Below are 21,903 nucleotides of genomic sequence, written 5' to 3'. Positions count from 1 at the left end.
AGCACTCACGAGCTCCTGCTACCTAGAGGGAAGTAGAAAAAACATTTAAAGCTGTGTCTATGTCTGAATCTCTGAATCTTTCCGAATCTCTCTGAATCTTTCCAAATCAATTTGGAGGGTTCCAGTTGGATTTGGAAAGATTAAAGCATCCTCTGGTTCAATTCAGATTTGGAGATTCGGCCACTGAATCGAGCCAAATGTCCACTGAATTGAATCAGGAACCGAAGCTTCACAGATGAGGAAATTTATTTAGAAAACAGTACCTTGTATAAATGAAAGGAGGAAAAGATGAGATAGGTAGATGCCTGAAAGATAAAGGCTGTGATAAACCAAGGAAACACAAATATGAGGACAGGGAGTTCTGAAGTATGAACAGATAGGAAACATTTATTTTGGGCCTTCTGTAAAAGAGGAAGTGAGAAAATCTGAAAAATTATTTGATATAAGGGAAAAGACAGAAAGGGGTTAAATAAAACATGGAGATTTCATTCCTGGTTGGTGCTAAGGATGATGGAGTAATCACAAAACAAAGAACCGCAGGAGTGGGAAAGGTACGGGCAGAAAGATGAAAAGCTCAATTTTCAAGATTTTAGCATGCTATATGGCAGCAAAACATTTAGTGATATATAACCAAGATGGATTAGTAATGTGAGATCAGATGGTGAAGATGTCAAGGTATAACTCAGTACACATAGCCTGTGCTAAGGGAACACAGGTATGGTTTTCAACCCACATTTACCTAGTTAACTTGCAACTGCCCACAAATAGTGTGTCAGGTCCTATGAACCAGCACAGGAGAGCAGGGTTCTGTGACCCTGATTTACTTCATTGTAAGGTGCCTAATGCACTGAATGCAGGGTTTCTGTTTTGGTTTGTGTTTTTGTTGTTTTGCCGATTCCCTCAGGTTGGCCCTGCTAGTTCTAAGTTCAGTATGTGATGAGAGTCGATGGTGCTTTGCTGGCAGAGAGACCTCTTCCACAAAAATCCCAAAGACAGTCAAGCTCTGGAGGCAGCTTAGATGAGTGTTTATGTTACTCGTTATACCCACTAATAATATGGCCAAAGGAATAGACTATATCCAGATCATACCATTATGTGTATTCTCACTTTGGAGAGCCACATAAAACATTTTCAAAGTCTGAAAATGAAATCTGTCTCTTTGATTAACATTTTTTCCTCTCCTTAATATGAACACAGTGGTTTGCTATTGTAGACTTGCTTTCCTGTGCTGGGATACAGGCTGTGATTTTTACACTTTTATTTTTCTGGGGAATATGTTGCATTGATACTTGCATTTTAGAGAAGGAATATATATACATGACACTGGCTCCTCCACTAGTCAGCAAGGCCATGTTGTCATTTGCATGCCCAAGTGTTTGACATAGGTTTTTTTTGAAATATTAAGCTGTACTGAATTCTGTCCAATGGTTGAAAAAAAATAATTCACTGAAAAGCTAGGAAGTAAATATTTAACTCCAGTCCCATGATGTCAGTTCTGTTTTACTTAAATACCATGCTTGGTTAAAAAGTATAGAAACCAGATTACTTTTTTTTTTTTTTACTGACTTGAAAGGGATTCTAGGTTCAGTCAAGTTTTCAACAAGAAATGGCAAGTTTCTTCTCAAACCTGGTGAGTATCCAGCTTTTTCATCATATTAGATAGTAATAAGAGAGCAACTCCCACCCTAGCTCCTAATGCCAGTGCTAGGGAGCTAACTGTACAATTACAGTAAACACACTTTAAAATAGGTATAACGTACAAGATGGGAGTGAGACATTCTTTTCTGGTGAAGTTGAACAAAGGAAGAAAATGGTTTTGAGGGCATTATTTCTTTAAAAGTAATAGGGAAGGGCGCATTTAATAAGGATGAGTTGATCCTGATGAGAAACTCCCAGGAATAGCTGGAAGTTGAGTTAAAATGGCAGAAGAACAGATACGACAGAAGGGGACTGTAACGGCATGCTGAACTTCTTTGAGGGACTATTAGGAAGGCAATACTTTCAAAAATGTACTAGAGATACACTGAGTTGTAAACAGCAGAGATATGAGAGAATGACTATTTGGGAAGGCACATAAAAACAGGCCCTGTAAGATGGACACCAAACTGCTGTGTAAAATTTCAGCTTGAAAAGCATTATAGCAGAGTGCTAGATTTATTATAGTGAAGGTCGAGAGCCCCTTTCTCTTTAAAGGCTGACACTTCTAAATATTCTAAAACTCCCCTGCTTATTCAGATTGCACTGGGGATAGCACTTTGGATAGCAGGATGGGTTAATTTGTCAAATTTGGTGTCGTTAAAAGAAGGGGTTCTTTAGACACAGCCTCCGAAAAGACAGATTTTTTTTTTTTTTTACTGTTGGCAAATTCTACCAATCAAAAAGCTTAGATCTTAACTGGTTAGCATGCACCTTACCCAATCCATATTGCCTACTGTGCCTTTGGGGAACAAAATTGAACTTAGTATTCAGCAAAGAGCCAGGCTCTATACATAGTCATGAGTTAATGAACTAAGTTGCCTTGGACATTCAGCTGACCTTATAGAATTTGTCCGCCAATTTTCATGCCAAGTGGGAAGCTTAAGGAGACATGAATTCATTGTTGAATCAGTCCAATGCTAAGCCACTGTCTGAGTGAATCCAACTCTTTGCGGCATCCTTAAGAAAATGCATCTAAACAGACTCTGTTCCTGTTTGGACATCTCTTATACTGTGGAAATGTAATCTGCATAAAGCAGAATATTGAGAACACACGCAAACCATTTTTTAAATTAACCATGGTTAATTGGTTAACCATTAACCATGGAAATGGTTGCAACAGTCAGAGAGGACAAAAGAGGGGACAGAATTTCACCCAATTTCTTTCTGATTATGTTTCCAACAGTAGTTTATTCTAAACCATATTTCTCTAGTTTAAGAGAATGTCAAGATGAAAAACTTTATTCAAATCCAGGTATATCACCTCTACCGTTTTTCTCCTATTCACAAGGCCTGTTTCTGTCATACAAGGAAATTAGCTTGTGTTAACATGAATTTCCTGGCAAATTCACATTGGCTGTTACTGTAAGCACCTCATCATCTTCTAGGTGCTTACATATGGTTTATTTCTGATAGTGCCTTTCTAGGAACTGAAGTTATGTCAGTAATTCCTTAGGGTCTCCTTTTTCCTCTTTTAAAAACAGACAAGAACCCAGAGAGTTCTCATGAACGGTTCTGCATCATCCTGGCAAGAAGTGGCCAGTGGTGTCCCTTGCGGGTCTGTAGGTCAACATCTTTATTAATGAATTGGATGTGGGGGTGAAAAGCTCTCTGGCCAAGTTTGCAGATGACGCCAAGTTATGGGGGAGTGTGGCCAAGCCAGAAGATAGGTTGCAGATACAGGCAGACCCGGACAGGCTGGAGAGTTGGGAGGACTGGAACCAGGCAAACAATCCCCAACATACCTACAGGCTCAGCCATGACAATTTGACTTGCCCCACAGCCAGAAGGGACCTAGGGGTAGTGATCGACTATCGCATGAACATGAGCCAGCAATGCGATGCTGTGGCCAGCAGGGCAAACAACACATAGGCATGCATTAACTGTTGCATCTCATGCAAAACTAAGGAAGTGATACTCCACTGTACTCTGCACTGGTGAGACCACAGCTGGAGTACTGCCTCCAGTTCTGGGCACCACACTTTAACAAGGACATGGAAAAAACTTAAGAGGGTCCAGAGAAGAGCCACCCATATGATTAGGGACTTGTAAGACAAGCCATATGAGGAGAGGCTGAGGGACTTGGGCAACTTCAGACTATAGAAGAGAAGGCTGAGAAGGGACTTGGTAACGGCTTACTGCTACATCGGGGGGTACATCAAGAACTCGGTGAACAGGTGTTCAGCGGGGCACCCTCGGGGAAGACCAGGAGCAATGGATACAAACTCCTGGAAGACCGCTTCAGGCTCAATTCCAGGAAAAACTCATTCACAATCAGGGTGTCCAGACTGTGGAATAAACTCCCTCCAGTTGTGGTGCAATACCCTGGAAATCTTCAAAGGAAGACTGGATAGTCACCTCGCTAGGGTCACTTGACCCCAGTTGTCTTTTCCTGCCTAGTGCCGGGGAGCTGGACTCGATGATCTACAAGGTCCCTTCCAGCCCCTAACTATCTATGAATCTAAGATACTATGATTGCCTCTTCCAGTGTGATGAAACCTCACCCATTCTCTGTGGTTCTCAAAGATACTTGCCAATGGCTCTGACATTGCTTTGGCAATTTACTAGGTAATTTAAAGTAAAGTTCATTAGGCCCAGATGTTTTGAAGGTATCTCACTTTTCTAAGTAGTGTTTAACCTGTTCTTATTGTATTCTAGCCTAAGTTCCTGCCCCATTACCATTATTCCTAATTGTGTTAGCCATTCGATCAAAATTAACCTGTTTAGTGAGGACTGTAGCAAAAAGACTTTCTGCACCTGCCCAACAAATGCTTAGCCCACTTCTGAAAAAAATACCATCCCTGCTAAACTGCAAAACCCCTTTTACCCTTATGCATGTAATGCTATGAACATTCTACTTTCACTTACCAATCATAAACAACACAGACCTCTCATCTAACTACTGACAACTCCCTGTGTTCATTCCTGATACAACCAACACATGGGAGAATGAACTAAGGCATAATGGAGTTCTCCTTTTGATAACAGGTAATCAAACAGAAGATCTCACTCCCTTCTCTGGGCATGGCCTTCCCAGATTATCTCATATCAAAAGCATAGCTCTGCCAACCTGCTCCATCTACTCAACTGCCAGTTGCCAGTTATGCTTAGTTCCATGAATGCAGCTGTAGAGCTTGCCAATAATTTTGATTAGCTCTTGCCAGGTTTAGGAGACCAGGGATCTTAACTCTTCATTCCCAAGTTTCCTCAAAGTTTGAGTTTTGCTGCGCTCAAAATTCAGAAGGGACATAAAATATTCCTAAGCGTTCTTAACCCTTCTTTAACAAGAAAGGATGTGGACACATGGACCTGAGGAACATGCCATTCTCATGATCCGCAAACACGTTTTATCATCTTTTGACAGGTTCAGTACCAAAGGCTATTTCAAATGTTCTTTGTTCTGGGAATTGGAGGAAACCTTTTATGTGGTTTTCAGATTTCTGTGATCAACTACCCTTCCATGGTAAGCAAACCTTTAAACGAAGACAGCTCTGGGATTGGATCTCCATGGAGCTGTGTTTTGCCCAAAGGCAGCTCTAAGAAAAAGTATTTTTATTTAAACTATTCCCAGCTCCTCCACTTAATCTTCTCCAATAGGAAGAAGTAAGATAAGAATCCACATAAAGGATACAATTTCATATCATTCATGGCATTCCAGTAGCCTAACCAAAGGGTAGAGGTTGTTGGAATATGATTATTATTTTCTGTTTGGTCTAGTGCTAAACTGAAGGACTTGAGAGGAGTTTGGTGTCAATACTTTCTTCATTGTGAACCATTTTTAAGTCCCTGCAGTCATCCTCTTTGGATTAGATCATAAGAGTTTTATGTGACTTATAAAACTGGTGCAGACAGCATCCTCCCTAAAGTATAAGCATTGAAAATAATGGATGTTTATCTCTAACCTGTTATTTGGCTTTCCTCCCTTTGTACTTAGTACCTACACTCAAGAACATTTAAGTAATAAAGGAATTCATAAAAGGCCCAGTACTTGAATGGAAATTCATAGTGGGCACATCTACACACTCATTAATGCGCTGTAATTAAAGCACATTAAGTTTAGTACCTGTAATGACAGGCACTAATTTAATCCACCATAATCAGCACTACTGTGCATTAGCACAAATGAACAGGCTTTTGGGGTGTGTCTACACGTGCACACACTAAAGTGCATTAATGCAGTGAGCAGACCAACTTGGGACTAAAGTTAGTCCCAAATCCATCAACATTCAGAGCACTAATGCGCCTTAGCGCATCTACACATGCATTAAGGCAGTTTACCTATTCACACCTAAATTTGATATGTGCTTTTGCAGGTATCAAATTTAGGTGCAAATAGCCTAAAATCACTATTTTTAAGGAGCATTAAGGGTGCACATGCATAGACCCTCACCCTTAATGTGCCTTAAAAATGGCTAACGTGCCTTAAATTGGCATGTGTAGACACACCCTTTGTGATGTTAATGCGCAGTAGACTAAATCTACTGTACATTAGCACAGTTTTTGACCTCTGTGCTAATGCACAGTAGAATTAATCTACTGCACTCAAAATGGCTCATGTAGACATGCCAAGACATGTAAACAAGCTATGTTTTAGTGGACTAAATGGTGAAATTAGTTGAGGTGTGAAGATTATTTGATTATTGCATAACAAATCCATGAAAAAGTGGTGCAATTTTCAGCAGTCTTTGCTTAAGAAAGAAGCCATACACTGGAATAATAATATTAATGAATTAATTATCTTCAAGACTGTGATGGACTGGAAGAATCTGCTAGAAAAGCTTACATGCAATTTGTCTCCAGTTTTTATAATACAATCATAATGTTGCAGTAAAAGAAAATAAACATTTCCTGCACTGTTATTTAACTGCACTACAGCTATAAAAATTAATAAACATCAATTTGAAGTGGATTGTACAAAACACAGCTTGATAATAATAAGAATTGTGTCCATGGTGTTTAGGGCTTATCCTAAATCTGACTTTGCAAAGGACTTCCCTTTTGCCCTTCTTTAACTAATAACTACCAGTTGAAATGATTAAAAAACCCCAACTTTATAGACAATAAAGAATGATGTGAGTTATGCATTGGAGTAATGAAAATCCCCTTTTCCTTCCCAGCACATTAAGAGGTTTATCAACGAAACCTGGCTGGAACGATACAGTTCTCCCCTCCATCAGGAGTCCCTCACATTGCTGTGGTCCCTCATTGTGTCTATCTACTGTGTAGGGGGACTGGTAGGGTGTCTGTGTATCGGATACCTGTCTGAAAAATATGGAAAGTATGTATTTTTTTTGAACAGCTTGCTAATCAGGAATTGCAACAAGGGAGCAAACTTAACTAGAAAAATAGCTAATACAGTATAGTGAATGTGGGCATTGTTCATGCACCTAGCTAGTGAAAATAGCAGCATATAATAATATAAATGTGCATATTAAAATAGACTGATAAAAATATACAATCGTTGCCATTTCCCTACTGCTTTCTTCATGTTTTTTTAAATACAACATATAGCGCTCTATTTTTTTGCAAACAATTGTGATAGATTGCCTTAAAAAAAAAAGATTTTATTTTTTAATTGTTTGGGTATGTTTTAAGAACCTTTCAAGTTCATGCTTCTGTGAATAGAGTCTGGGCTTTAGAGAAATGAAGCAAAAGCCACTATGGGATAATTTACTACTCCTGTCTTTGAAGATGAAGAAAGGAGAAAGGAGTTGTAATTCTCTCTTGTCTGATGTGGCTACTTACCACAGCTCTTTATAAAGCTGAGCTTTATTGTTTCTTTTCTTTAAATTCTGGGGTATATGCTCAATAGGCTATGAAATCCCAAGAAGGAAACAATGAATACTAATTCCCCCAGCCTTTAACATGTCAGGAAACCACATCAGCTTCAGGACAGTGCCCCCACACATGTGGTGGCAGGGAAAAGACAGGTCTGGTTTAACTTACACCACCTTGGTATCAAACATATCCCTACCTAACTGGAACTGATGTGCCCTTCAAGTGCTAGATTTAATGGCAGCCATTAGCAGGAGGACAATCATTAAAAAAAGGAGGCACTCTGGGAAAACCTGATCCATGTCTGTATTTAATTTGCTCTTGCAGAAAGAAATGTCTATTGTTCAACTGTCTGCTTATAATAGTAGCTGCATTACACGTGGGTTTCAGTAAGCCAGCTAAGTCTTTTGAGATGATTTTGATTGGACGTGCTCTCTATGGCCTGAGTGCAGGTAAGACCTCACACTACTCTATGTAGACAAGTTAACAGGAATTCTCTTGTGATACCATAGGGACTACTTCCTCTGGGAGTTTCTTGTGGTGCACGGCACCCCAAACAGAGCAACGAGTAGGGAAAAGGTGAAGTCTAACTCACCTAATATAAGGAGCAGCAAGCTGCCCAAACCTATAGTGGACTAGCTGGGGAGGGATTATATAATAATAAAATGTAGCAAATCATCCTACACATAAGATCTCAGCTGAAAAAATGTTGGAGATGGGGAATAATGACTTGTTAAATGTCTTTGTTGTTTTTGGATAAGATTTACCAATAATTTTTCTGTTTGGCTACTTATTGTAGAAGGTACTTATGGAACAGAAAGAGGAAGAGTGCACTACCCTTTAGCAAAACATGATTTGAAAAATGAGAATTTGTTTTTCTATAAATAAGCCTGTCCAATTTTTACTTCCCATTCTAGGAGTATGTTTGAATGTACACATCCAATACGCAGGAGAAATTTCACCCAAGAAGCTGCGTGGATTTGCAAACACTCTTCCCCTAGTGTTTTTTACACTAGGAAAAGCCTTAGGGCAAATTATGGGACTAAGGTATCTATCACCATAGTTTTAAAGTGCCTTACAATGTTTCATGCATTTAGGAAGTGTCTACATGTCATCCTATGGTGATGTAGCAATGGGCTACATTGCTGTATGGCACGCTACGGTGACGTAGTGATCATGTGTGTCTACATATATGATTGGCAGCTACATTGCTATAGTGGCACGCTCATTGGGTATAGCATGCTGCTACAGTGACATAGTGGTGAAATCTAACCATGCACCAGGTGCACAGCACAGTAACCACCCATACTGCGCTGTGCTTTAGTACTTCTTTTTGGAAGCAGCAATATCACCATACGGCAGTGTATAGATTCACCCTTATACTCATACCTTTGTGAGTCAGGGAAGCTGTGTAAGCCCCATTTTGCCTATGGACACCTGAGGCACAGAAGAAGCTAAGTGACATGGTCACATAGGGGCTCTCTACACATTACAGGAATTGCACAGTTAACCAGTTAATTGCAGTTACCTTAAGACCAGCTACACATGCAAACAAGCTATCACATGCTAAAAAGCTCCAACCAGGTATAAAGTTAGACCTCAAAAATGTGTGCTAACTACAGCTGGTTGCTGGCCAGGTTTAATTTGCATGTGTAGCAGGATCTCCTCAGCAGGTGGGAGCCCCAGTAGCTGACCGGGCTCCCAGCCTCAAGGGCGCAACTTGCCCAACATGAAACCCCACTGGGGATCACAGCTGCCATGATCCCCAAGGCTCAGGGATACCTGAAACCCACAGCCCACACAGGGCTCTTGGTCCCAGCTACACCATGCAGAGCCCCACAATTAAGGGGGCTCTCAGCTGCACCTCACATGCAGCCAGGACCTAGAGTTCCCAAAACTGAGGGGCTGCTCAGCCCCATCTACCAGAATCAGGCTCCCCCTGCAATAGCAATAAGGCATGATTGTATCCAAAGTGCAATCCCACAATCACACCTCCTGCCATGCACATGTGGCACGACAGGAGGCACAATTGTATGGATCACGCATTAGATTTAATTGCACGCTTTTACCTGCATGCATAGAAGGGGCCATAGGAAGTCAGTGGTAGAGCAGGCCAGGGAAATTTGCTCCCCCACATATTAGGCTAATATCCTAATACTAATCATCCTTATTGTAGCATGCATATACTTATCCACAAATGAAGTAGTAGAGATACTAGCTCTTTTCATCCCCTTCTTTCCATCATCATTTATACAGCATCAGTCTCTCTATCATTTCAAAAAGAATTTATAGCATTTAATATTAAGTTCTTGCATATAACCATTTTGGAGAAGATTCGTCCTTTCTTGACAGCTTAATGTAAATTTCAGCTTTGGTTCAGATAGCTCCTGTATTTAACAAATTCCCCACTTCCCACTGCCACCACCTTTTAAACAATGGAAAACCTCAGAACATACTATAGAACTAAGTTACTTAACTATTTTTCTTTCTACTTGTACAAATACCTTCTTTTATTTCAACATATTTTCCCCATTTCCAGTTATACATTGTTTTTGCAGTTTTAGTCCTTGCTCCAGAACACAACTCATCGAATTTATTTTTTGTTATCCCATAAGTATATTGTATCTGCTTTCTACAGAGAACTTTTAGGAACAGAGTCCCTGTGGCATTTGTTGTTGGCCTCCTGTGGAATTGGGGCATTGTTCCAGCTGATTTTTTTGCCATTCTTTCCTGAATCCCCACCCTATCTTCTGATACAAAAGGGAGACAAAGAAGGCTGCTTAAAAGGTAAAATCAGCTCTCAGTTTTGTTATATTGAGAACCACTGAAGAAAAGGACCTGCTAGATAGAAACAAGTTTCCTACTATATAGCCCCAAGCTTTTTTAATAATTCTATATTATAAGGACTTAATGGAGATACTTGCGCAGAGTCCATTTAGTATAGACAAAAACCAGTCAGAAATTATAGAAGCTCTCCAATTAAATATTAGTTTTACCCAAGCAATCCAGCAGTCACCCACCAGCTAATATCAATGTCTGAGCATTACCAATAAAACTTTGACTTCTTTGCTCAGGGACTGAGGGCTGAATGTATGGATTTAATGATTAATGAACAATCTGGTCACTAATTCATTAAATGTCTGAAAAATAAAATGTGTGGATGGATCATCTGATGGATTTCCATGCTTTGCTCCTTCTCTTCAATAGCCATGAAGCAGCTTTGGGGTGAGGGGGACCATCAAGAGGACATTGATGACCTGATGAAGGAGAAGGCAGCATTGAAAAGCACCAAAACCATGGGCGTCCTGGAATTGATAAAAGAACCATCCTTGCGCTGGCAAATGAATATCCTCATTCTCCTTGTAATGACTCTACAGCTTAGTGGTTTGAATGCAGTTGAGTGTTCTTCCTTTCTAACCTAAGAATTAATAGTAGGTAGCATTAAGAATGCCACAAAACCATGGTTCCTGTTGGTTACCTTTTCTTGATCCCCGTTAATCCCACAGACAGCTCTCTGTCAAAGGCAGATTGTTATACATACTCACATTCTGACTCCAGGATCTCAACAGCTCCTCATCCAGATTTGTATTTCAGTTTTCCTTATGTTCCCATATCAGGTAGCAGTAGATATTTATTGCCATCTCCTCTTTATTCTGCCTGATGCCCGAGATTCATCTGGCAAGGATCTCCTTCTCTGTGTCTAACCTTCTATGTTTCTCTTTATAAACCTCACTGTACATCATGCTTGTGCACGTGGTGCTTCCCCAGCAGCACAGGTAGAAGAAAGACAAAACTGATGGTAATTTGAGACAGTGTGCAGTCTTCTACTGCAGGGAAGTGGCACCTACTGGTTTAGGAACTCTGCAGGCTTTTGATGAGTAACTGTAAAACCATTACAGAATTAGCAGTTGTGTTTGGAAAAGCCCTGAAAATTGCATGCTAACTGCTATTTTGATATATCCTTTCTTTCTCTCTTCTCTCCCTCCCAATGCTGTTTTTCTGCTGCAACCAGATCCTTCCTCGTGGTCCTTTATTTATTCCCTCTGCCTTCCTAACACAATGCTTCTTTCAGCACCATCCTTTTCTCGACTGTCAAATCCTTTCCCTTAATCCCCAAAAGACCCTTGAATTTCAGATGTCAAACTGGTGTCCCCACTTCTCTCTGTACAAAGAGAATCCAAGGCCCTCAGTTTCCTCTTGTGGGTCCCACTAAGGCCCACCTGGTGACAATACTGGTGAAAGATCTAGATCTGAGAAGCACTACACAAGGACACTTCATATATCTTGACTGCATTTCATTTTCTAATGTTTTCTAAATGCATTTTCCAGATCTACTTTTACACCTTTGAAGTGTTCCGCACAGCCAGGCTGGATGAAGACCTCATTCCATATATATCATTAGGAGTGGGGATCTGTGAACTCTTCTCCATGATCCTGTGTGTAAGTCATACCTAGTGGAGGCTGGAAAAATGAAATGTGATGACAGCCAGTTTTCTCTTAGAAAGAATGGGAACTTCACTATGTAAACTGAATAATCTTTCTATATCACTGCACAACTCTGCAAAACAGTATTTCCAGCCCCACTGGAAGATTTCCCATCTTCTGGGAGCTCACAATCTATGTTTTTTCATAAACATCCAAGCTTATATTATTTCAGGCTGGAGCTCATATCATGCTCCCTTGATTATTATGTTTAAATAACTGCTAGGTTACTTAAGACAGTAGACGCAGTAAAGCCAGACAGGAGCAATGGCATGGTGGTAAGATCGGGCTTGATGATGGGTAAACTGCATGGAATAGTTGATTCTTAATCAAATTTTCAGAAGTGTACTCACACATCTGAAAAATGGTTTTTAGCATGTGCAGTCTGGAACATTTTAAAGTGTAGTACATGGAAAATCTCTGAGATTAAAATGTCATGTATAGAAGGTATCAACAACCTTAAATTATAATCTCATGACAACTCATGAATTAAGTCAGATGAAGGAAAATAGGGAAAAACATGGTGCTGAAGAAAGTGATGCAATTCAGCTGAGGGCATTCAAAATTAGGACTGATCTAACTCTATCATATGATGCTAGAGGTCACTCACACTGCTACCATCTTTGGAATTAAATGCAACTGGGAAACCCCACTTAGCTCTACATTATTACTATTATTATTATTATTATACACGTTTCTTATGTCTTATAAATCTATACATTACACCTCTGAGGTAACTGCATTTCAGAGGCTGGTGAGGCTAAGTAAAGTCTGACCACCGCTTTCATGACTAATTTTACAAAGTCAAGTGTATAGTGATTAGCAAAGGGCTTCAGTTGAACAGTTCGTCTGAAGGACAGAAGTCTAATAATATAGCTCCTCAGTGTACTGAATTATCAGCACATGGCATAAAACTCAACCTCTAAATCAGGATTTATATCGATGATCATGCAGATCATGCTTGTGTATCCAGCAAGGCCATATTGTGATTATACCCCAAAATTTGTCTTATTTGATACGGCTATAAAAAGCTTTAGGTAACAACTAGCAACTATTAAAACGTTTTCCCATCCCAACACACTAGTACAGTATATGATCGTGGACAGGCAGACATTTTTTTTCTGAAATCCAATTTGCTGTGTGTGATTCTACTCACAAATCAACTCAAAGCAGCAGTAGCAGTTTACTGCACAGTACGTGTGCACATCTGCACATGCACACGCTTACTGCACAGTAAAATTGGCTACACATGAATAAATTTGCTACCTGCAAATGCAAGTAGAAAATGTACTTGCAAGTAGTTACTGCATAATAGCACATGTGTAGACGACAACTGGGAACATTTATAGGCAAGTAGTTTACTCGCAAGTAAACTGCTCCCACATCAGATGTACATGTAGACATACCCAGTGACAATTAGAGCACCCACAAATCTTTAGCCCCAGATACAATGCCTGGATCCTTGGGATCCATTTGCAATAATGGCCATATATTACTCCTCCTCCCACCACCACCAGCACTGACATCAATGAAGGAACTAGCACAGGTGAGTTAATCATATAAAATGTATGGCAATTGCTTTACACACACGAAGAGTCAATGAATATTTTAGAATTGTTCATCCAATTAACTCTGTCTCTATAGTAGAGATGCACAAGCCATTCTCAGGCTATGCATGTTGTAATAAACAGACACAGCATATAAAAGACTAAGTAAACAGATGCGACTACAATCAAAGAATATACTTAGTATGCTCATGGTTCTTAGGGAAATGCATTCAAATGGAAGAATTTTACTTACAAAGAAGATGAGCTCTAAGTAAAGAATAATCATTCAAAAAATAAAACCTGCCCTTTCTGGCCCCAAATAGCAGTGTCCATCCTAAGTACTGCATCATAACACCCATGGAATTAATCAAACTCACACTTGACAGTGCCTTGGTGGGTGACATAGCTAAGAGAAGTCATATAATGACACCTATTCCTGGACTGTAAGAGAAAAAGACCAAAGGAAAAAAGGAAGTGGGTATGAAAACCAAGTTCATTCAGAATTTGCTGTGCTTCCAGTGATATCAGTCTTTTTTCTGTCCCCTAGAGCTCCATCATTGACCGTTTTGGCAGGCGGATACTGTTATGGGGTGGTTATTGGCTGATGGCACTGGTCCTGGTACTCCTAGTAGCAACTCTCTTGCTGAAGGTAAGAAAGCCTCTACTACTAGGACATCCTCCTTCTACAAAAGCTGCAGTTTCTGTAGTTCTCATATTAAACCTAGATCACTACAGGGGATCACACAGCCAGCCTTCGTTCTGTTCTCTCAACAATGCAGGGCTGAATTTCATGCGAATGCAATCTTATGGCACCTTCCATAAGGTCTTTATCTCTGTGCTCTCTAGGAGAAATCTCTGTGCTCTCTCTTCCTAAGTTAGCTTCATACTCTTTTCAGCAGCCAAAGTAAGTGTCTCATAAACAAGGTACCCTGACCTAGTCATTCCCCAAGTACCTTGCTACATAGCCCCATCAACCCTTTTCTACAATTGATGCATCTTGCCTTCCTCTTGTCACCATCCCTGAGCATCCCAGCACCTGTGTGCATTCTTCTCTCCCTACCTATGGCTGTGGCACTTTGCCTAGCCATCATCCTTGCTGCAGAAAATCTCATTTCCCAGTGGCAAGCACCTTTGCGGTTTCCCAAACTTTTCTGCTACCCTTGTCTCCAACAATAAAAATGGCTGACCCATTTATTCTGATAACTACTGACCTCTCCTCTAACTCACCCATTAATACATATGATTTGATTCCCAGTATGCAAAGCAATTCCATAGCAATCTTGTAACCCAATGGAGAAAAATAGTCAGTATATTATTGCACCACAGTAATAATTTGCATTTCCTCTCCTTACTTTCCCCTCTAGGATCAAGTCTTCTGGATGTCATATTGTAGTGTAATTCTCATCTTCTTGTTCATTGTCGCATATGGAACTGGGCCAGGTGAGTACATCAGCACAGGTGATTACTGAAAACCTGTGGGCTGTACCATATACATGGTGAGACCTCCTCTCCTGGAGTACTGTGTACAGTTTTGAACTTCCTATTTCAAGAAAAATGTAGACAAATTAGAATCCAATAAATAATTGTAAAAATAATTAGACACTTGAGAAACAAGACTTACAAAGACAGGCTGAAAGAACTAGAATTATTTAGTTTGGAGAAGAGAAGATTGACAGATGATTTGATAACAGTCTTCAAATACCTGAAGAATAGTTATACAGAGAGTAGAGCTAAACTATTTGTGGTAGCAAGGGACAGGATGTGGAACAATGGTCTTAAATTGCAACAAGGGAAATATAAGTTGGATATTAGGAAGAACTTTCTTACTGAGGGTAGTTAAGCATTGAAACAGTCTACCTAGAGAGGCTGTGGAATCTCCACTATTAAACATTTTTAAGAGCAGGTTAAACAAACACTTGATTAGGATGGTTTAGTCAGGGATGATCCTGCCCTGAGCAAGGGTTGATCTAGATGACCTCTAGGAGTCCCTTTTCACCCTGCCGTTCTATGATTCTGTATGAACACATTAATATTGATAAATATATGGAAATGGAAATGTGTGTAAGTGCTGTATTTACTTGAAACCAAGACAAAGTTTTTTCCCCCCATTCAATTTGGAGGGGGGGAGGGTGCCTCTCTTCTTAGATTTGAATACAAGGTACAGAGGGCAGGCACTGTGAGGGGCAGGCACAGTGGGGAAAGCAGGTAGAAGAGGGGGCTAAATGATGTGGGGGACAGGGGACAGAGACATTGTGAGAGTGACACAGGTGGCTGCGGGGGACAGGTAGCAGAAGGTAAGGAGCAGGGATCAGGCCACCTACCCGTGTGCCACTGATTGCCTCGCTGCTGATTGACTGCTGCAGCAGTGGAGGGAGAATTTAAGAGAACCCTCTAATAATTCGATTCTATATATGGAAAATTATAACATGACTCTGCATTGTCCATGTATGGAATCTAATAACTGGGGACATCATCTTAAATTCAAAGTTGTCTTGGTTTTGGGTAAATATGGTACATCTTCATAGGTCAATGTCATAGGCAAGAATGGAAACAAGGGTGAACCCCAATTTATAATGGATGATCAAGATGGAGGGAGTCCAGTGGAGGGATGATCTATGATTCTATCACAACAGAAGTCTGATGTCACAGAAAATCATTTATATTGCAAAGTATTTAAAACTAAACTCTAAGTACATTAAACATTGTCTCTGTTTATCCCTTCAGGATACATAAGAGAAAGTTTATTAATTAATTTAAACTTGACATTCACACAGGTTCAGATTTGGGCGAGCATGGGCACTAATTAGGTAGGCTATCCCCAGACCCATCAGTAGCTATGTTCTTGTCAAAGATGAGAAAGGGAAACAGGACCCCAGACCTTCCTCAGCTCACATGTGAAAACCCAGACTCATTAAGGACTATGAAGGATTATTAACTGATGACAAGCTTTTTCTCTTAGCATCATCTCAAGCTCTCTTTTTTAAAATTGAATTCTGAATCAACTACAGCACAACCACCAGAGCCAGCTCACTCCTGTAGTCGCTGCTAGAATGTTTCCACAGGACCCCACCTGGGACCAAAACTTACTCCGGTTTCTTGACTAAAAGCTACTCTCAGTTATTGCAAGCTCAGTAGCATCACATACTAGTACTGTGCGTCACCAATTTCTGTTCAGATATTTATATCGCAGCCATGGGCGAGTGGTGCCTCCCAAGTCTGGGGGTGGGGCACCAGATCGCCGAGCCCAGAACTACCACCAGCGGTGAAACCAGCAAAACCAGAAGTGCACTTCCACCGGCACTTCCAGTTTCTTAGCTGGCACTTCCAGGGGGTGCACAGTCAATCTCAGGGGGTTCACGCCTCACCAATGATCACAGCCATCATCACAGTGTAGAATACCCTGGAAGCCCATCTTGGTCCTAGCCCCCACATACAAGCAAAAACTACATACGTTGGGAAATGGGGACAGAGTGTGACACTCTGGGCCTCCATCTGACCAAGCGCTGCTCCTAAATTATGAATTTTAATTTTGTTGCTTTGGAAAAAAGGTAACTAAAATTCCTATGGGAATAAAATTCATAGGCATTTCTTATTGCCTTTTCATGTTTCCTCTTCAGCTGGAGCAAGCATATCTGTCATGATTGAAATCTTCAACCAGTCAGCCAGATCAGCTGCCTTGGTAATTAGTGGGACCATCTGCTGGGTTGGCCTTATAATGATTGGAATGATCTTCCCATTTATTGTGGTAAGTGATTCAATTTGGGTCTCTTTCTTGATGCTCCCAATTAAATCAGCTTTCAAGGTTGACCTGGGTAGCAAGGCAACTGCTAGTAAATCATAATGCCTTGTAGGTGATCAGTGTTCTGAAATAACCTCTAACACTACTCTATGGAGGTCGGCTGGGCAAAAGACCTGGCTTTTACAGACATCATCCCACAGAGGCATGGCAAGCTCCTTTGACGCCTGGGGCAGGTGTGTAGGGGTAAGAGGAAGGGAATTCTGACCTGCCTTGGCAGCTTCTACTGCTGCTGTAGCAGTGCCAGTTTAAGCAGCAGCAGCCCCATGCCATGACACTCCCTGGGAGTTGCCCCTTGTGCCTCATTTACTTCCTCCTACCACATATGCTAGTGGGCACAGGGCTGTGCCTGCAGTGGCAAGGACTCTAGGAGACAGAAGAGCGCCATTCAACTCACTCCCCAACCCAGATGCACTGCTGGGTGCTGGGCTGCACCTGCCCAACTCCTACTGCTGTGAACTGTAGGGCTGCCCCTGTCATGGGAAAGACTCCTCTGGGAGCCATTCTGGTGCCCCCTTCACAGTCAACACCTGGGGCAATTCCCCACTTGCCCTCCCCCTTCCCCCAGGTATACAACTGTTCTCTGCTGTTTTAGGGATTTAAAAAAAATCAAATAAACATATAATCTGAGAATCACCATTTTTCCCATTCCTGGGGTGCAAAGCTACAACATACAAGAACCTAAGAGAGCAAGTGTCATTTGGCGATTTGCTCATATTTCTCTCTCTTATTTTCATTTTCAGGAGGCTCTTGGTCCCTTCTGCTTCCTCATCTTTACAGGGGTCCTTGTCATCTCAGGGATCTTAACCTACTTGTTCCTCCCAGAGACAAAGGGGAAGTCAGTCATGGAAATCACAGAGGAATTCAGCACATTGCATTTTGGGAAAAATGCTCTGCAGATTGTAGGGAGGAAATCTTATAAAGAATATACCTGCACCAAGCTCTGACCAGCCAGAATAGGCCATTTTTATTGGCTGAAGGTGCTTTCTAGATCACAACAGAAGCTAATGGTAACATTGAACCTTATTTAATAAAAATCTCTTTGAATCATAATCCACAATGAAGTTGTTTCTTACTCTAAGTAACCCCATTTTATATCTGTATTTGCTTTACATGCATGCAGGCAGTATCTTTACAGATGGTTCCCCTCCTACTACAGCTCTGTACCATAAGGGTGTTTGTTAATGATTAACAGAGATCTGTCCCAGGACTGGAATGTGTGAGCATTCAAATATCATGAGACACATCAGTTTTACAGCATTTCCTTCTCTTATCAGCCATTTCAAATTAGTGGCCCATGAAAATATGCATGTTAATCTATCAAATGACTCTCCCTTGGTTTAAGAGGAAGAGAATGAACTATAATCAAAAGGTCTCTCAAAGTTTTGGTTGTGTGCTTAAAATACAGTAGTGCAAATAGCCCACTACTGCTAAAAACTACACTTTTTTCTATGCAACTATGGGCATATCTACACGTTGCCCTATGGCGATGTTGTTACTGCATCACAATTTTGTATTTCCTTTTGGAAGTACTAAAGCACAGAGCAGTAACTGCCTGTACTGCACGATACACTTGTTGCATGGTTACTTTTAACGGTTATTTGGCCATAGTGGCACACTATAACAGGAAAGTGTGCTGCTGAAGTGAAGTAGTTCCTGGTCATGTGTAGATACCTGTGGACATTATGTCACCATAGCACATCACTACGGTGACACAGCATCACACGTAAATGCACCCTATAAGTAGAACTGGACGTGCCCTATAAGTAGAATTGGACAGGAAACTGAGTTTTAGTGGCACATCTACACATGCATTTGATCTGGGCTCAGTTTACTCAGGAGTAAACTTCTGCAGATTAAGCACTCCCAGGCAGGCATCTACACATGCAAGGACTAGGCAGCAGATTTGCTGCTCTTAGCACCAAACTTTCTGCAGCCCTGCTATGGGCCTCTGCCACCACTGGGAAAAGCTCTAGGCTCCCCCTGGGTGCTAGCCAAGGGGCTGGCAGGAAGTACCAGGCCAAGAGACAGCTGTCACCTGGCCCTGGGAGGGGTGGGCTGTCTGCTCCTGGGGCTGGGACAATGTTCCCCTGCCCCGGCAGCAGGGAGCTCCTGGTACTAGCTTCCCAATTAGGGGAAGAGGACTTGGAAAGAGCTGCAGAGAAGGGGCAGGTCGCAGCCCCCTACCCCTGCCCAGTGAGGCAGCTAGCAGCTAGCTCATTGCTAGCTGCCCCACCAGCAAATTGGGGCAGGGGGATGGGACCTACCCCACACCTGCAGCTCTTTCCAAGCCCCGTGCCTTGATCACCTGATCAGGGCATGGGGCTGGGACCTGCAGAGTGCTGAAGGCTGGGGAACTTGTTTCCCACCCAGCTCCATGAGCACAGAACTGGGTGGAGATTAGGCTGCCAGTGCCAGCCCCCTGGTCATGGAGCCAGTACTGGAGGTCCCTGGTGGTGGGGGCTAGGGAACCTGTTCCCCACCCAGCACCATGAGCTTGAAGCTGCGGGGGAACAGGCTGGGGAGCTTGTTCTCTGCTCAGTTCTGTGAGTGCAGAGCTGGGGGGGAAGGGGAAGGGGAAGGGAGGGGAGAGGAACAGGCTGAGGACCTTGTTCCTTGCTCAGCTCCATGACCACAGAGCTGGGAGGGGAATAAGCTGTGTAGCTTGTTACCTGCCCAGATCCATGAGTACAGACCTGGGCAGGGAACAGGCTCCTCAGCCAATTTTCTCACCCAGCTCCATGCTTACGGAGCTGAGCAGGGAATAAGCTCCTTAGCTTGCCCTCCCCCACCAGCTCCGCGCTCATGGTGCCGGGTGGAGAACAGTATCCCCAGCCCCTGCCACCAGGAAGCTCCCAGCACTGGCTCCACAAGCACAGCCCTGGCAGATCCTTAACTCCCATGGACTCCCAGTCATGGAACTGGCACTGGGAGATAATTGTCTCCCAGCCTACCACTCCCTGATTGTGACAGTGGAGCAGGAGCTGAGAGATATGGATGTCCCAGCTCCCACCCCCCAATCAAACTCAGAGCAGGAGGCTTGGAGCTCCCTGCTGCTGGGGCAGGGAAACATAGTCCCTACCCAGGCTCCTCCGGCAGAGCCCTCCCCAGCAACAGGCAGTTCCCAGAGGCAGGGAGCAATCTCCCACCCCCTGGTGGATGGCTAGCTGCTCCTGGTGAGACAAATTTGTTCCTGGTGAGTTGTCTACATGAGCGCTATTGCGCCATTATTAACTCGAGTAAATTTGCGACTTGTATTTGCAGGTAGCAAATTTACTCATGATTAGGGAGGTTTATTGCATAGTAAGCATGTGCACGTGTAGAAGCACATGCTTACTTTGCAGTAAACTATGCTACTGCACACTTAAGCATCTAATGTAGATGTGCCCACTGTCTTATTCTTTTTGTCTTAACTTAGTGTTGGGAAACTAAAAAAATCTTGACCTGCATCATAAAAGGTTAACAGGTCAGAAGGAAAAACAGGAGTTGGGACGGTAGGACATTTTAAATGCACACTGGAAAACAAGGTAGTGAAATGCTAGTTTAGAACAGCCTCCTGCAGAGAACTCTTCTCAAGTCACATTGACTCACACATAAATATAAGCTGTATGTCTGTCATTCTTTATGGTGAATAAGTAGATGGCTCAATTATCACAACATTTTCTGTTTTCCTGCCCTGAACCATCATTTGTAACTTCTAATAGGATGCCTAGATATTATGTCTCTATATTTTGCCATAAGTTAAATTGGTATTTCACATACCCATACAGTAAAGTGCGCAATCCCATTCTACTCTGTCCCAAAATTAAATGTAAACCTCCACAACTCACCCAATCCAATTTGGATTACCAGTTTTCCTAGTGATTTCAGGTACTCTTTAAGCCTGCCCTTCTTCAGAAAAGACATGTTTTCTCACCACAGAAGGATAATTAATCACAGAAATCTGAAAAACAATTGTGAGGCAACCATCAATTCTCAACATGAAGATGACTTGGAATAGCTTCTGGTACGTCAATCAAGGATATAGACGTCTAACCCAGAAATAAGACACATCACACATTATTCTATCACCTAAGCAAAGCTATTGTTATAAAAAAATAGATGTTTCCTAGGCACCAAACTTAAGTATAGAAACAGAAAATTTGTGTTGAAGGGTCCTCAGGAGGTCATCTAGTCCAACCCTCAGCTCAGAGTAGGACCATCCCCAACTAGATCATCCCAGCCAAGGGTTTGTCAAGCCAGGCCTTAAAAACCTCCAAGAATGGAGATCCCATCACCTCTGTAGGTAATCTGCTCCAGCGCTTCACCACCCTCCTAGTGAGAGAAGTTTTCCTAATATCCAACCTAAACTTCCCTTACTGCAGCTAGAGACCATTGCTCCTTGTTCTGTCATCTGTCACCACTGAGAACAGTCCAGCTCCATCCTCTCTGGAACCGTCCTCCAGGTAGTTAAATGCCCCCTCCAGGTAGTTAAATCCCCCCTCAGTCTTCTCTTCTGCAGACTAAATAAGCCCAGCTTCCTCAGACTGTCCTCATAAGTCATGTGCCCCATCCCCCTCACCATTTGTGTTCCCCTCTGCTGGACTCTCTCCAACTTGTTCACATCCC

The 21,903-nt window shown here is 42.0% G+C and overlaps 1 protein-coding gene across 1 annotated transcript; it reads left to right on the top strand.

Moving 5' to 3' along the window:
* Window positions 1-1,497: 1,497 nt before the first annotated feature.
* On the top strand, window positions 1,498-18,348 carry LOC149857670 (solute carrier family 2, facilitated glucose transporter member 11-like). The gene is made up of 12 exons (XM_090063144.1): window positions 1,498-1,630; window positions 5,060-5,158; window positions 6,813-6,973; window positions 7,798-7,922; window positions 8,388-8,517; window positions 10,109-10,257; window positions 10,678-10,865; window positions 11,800-11,910; window positions 14,047-14,148; window positions 14,864-14,939; window positions 17,117-17,244; window positions 18,039-18,348. The coding sequence occupies exons 1-12, from the start codon at window positions 1,607-1,609 to the stop codon at window positions 18,240-18,242; spliced, it is 1,497 nt and encodes a 498-aa protein (XP_089919270.1). The 5' UTR covers window positions 1,498-1,606; the 3' UTR covers window positions 18,243-18,348.
* Window positions 18,349-21,903: the final 3,555 nt, after the last annotated feature.

The sequence above is a fragment of the Crocodylus siamensis genome, chromosome 9, assembly GCF_052110815.1.
Source record: "Crocodylus siamensis isolate JL-2025a chromosome 9, ASM5211081v1, whole genome shotgun sequence".
Classification (NCBI taxonomy): domain Eukaryota; kingdom Metazoa; phylum Chordata; order Crocodylia; family Crocodylidae; genus Crocodylus; species Crocodylus siamensis.
The sequence above is the reverse complement of the archived record's forward strand: the minus strand, read 5'-3'. Positions and strand labels throughout refer to the sequence as shown.

What these genes read in the sequence shown, in the direction of transcription:
- LOC149857670 (XM_090063144.1), top strand. Translation starts at nt 1,607, where the DNA reads ATGGCAAGTTTCTTCTCAAACCTG. An exon ending in CTGTCTGAAAAATATGGAAA is followed by an intron (nt 6,974 to 7,797) that starts GTATGTATTTTT and finishes TTGCTCTTGCAG; the next exon opens with AAAGAAATGTCTATTGTTCA. An exon ending in TCTCTATGGCCTGAGTGCAG is followed by an intron (nt 7,923 to 8,387) that starts GTAAGACCTCAC and finishes TTCCCATTCTAG; the next exon opens with GAGTATGTTTGAATGTACAC.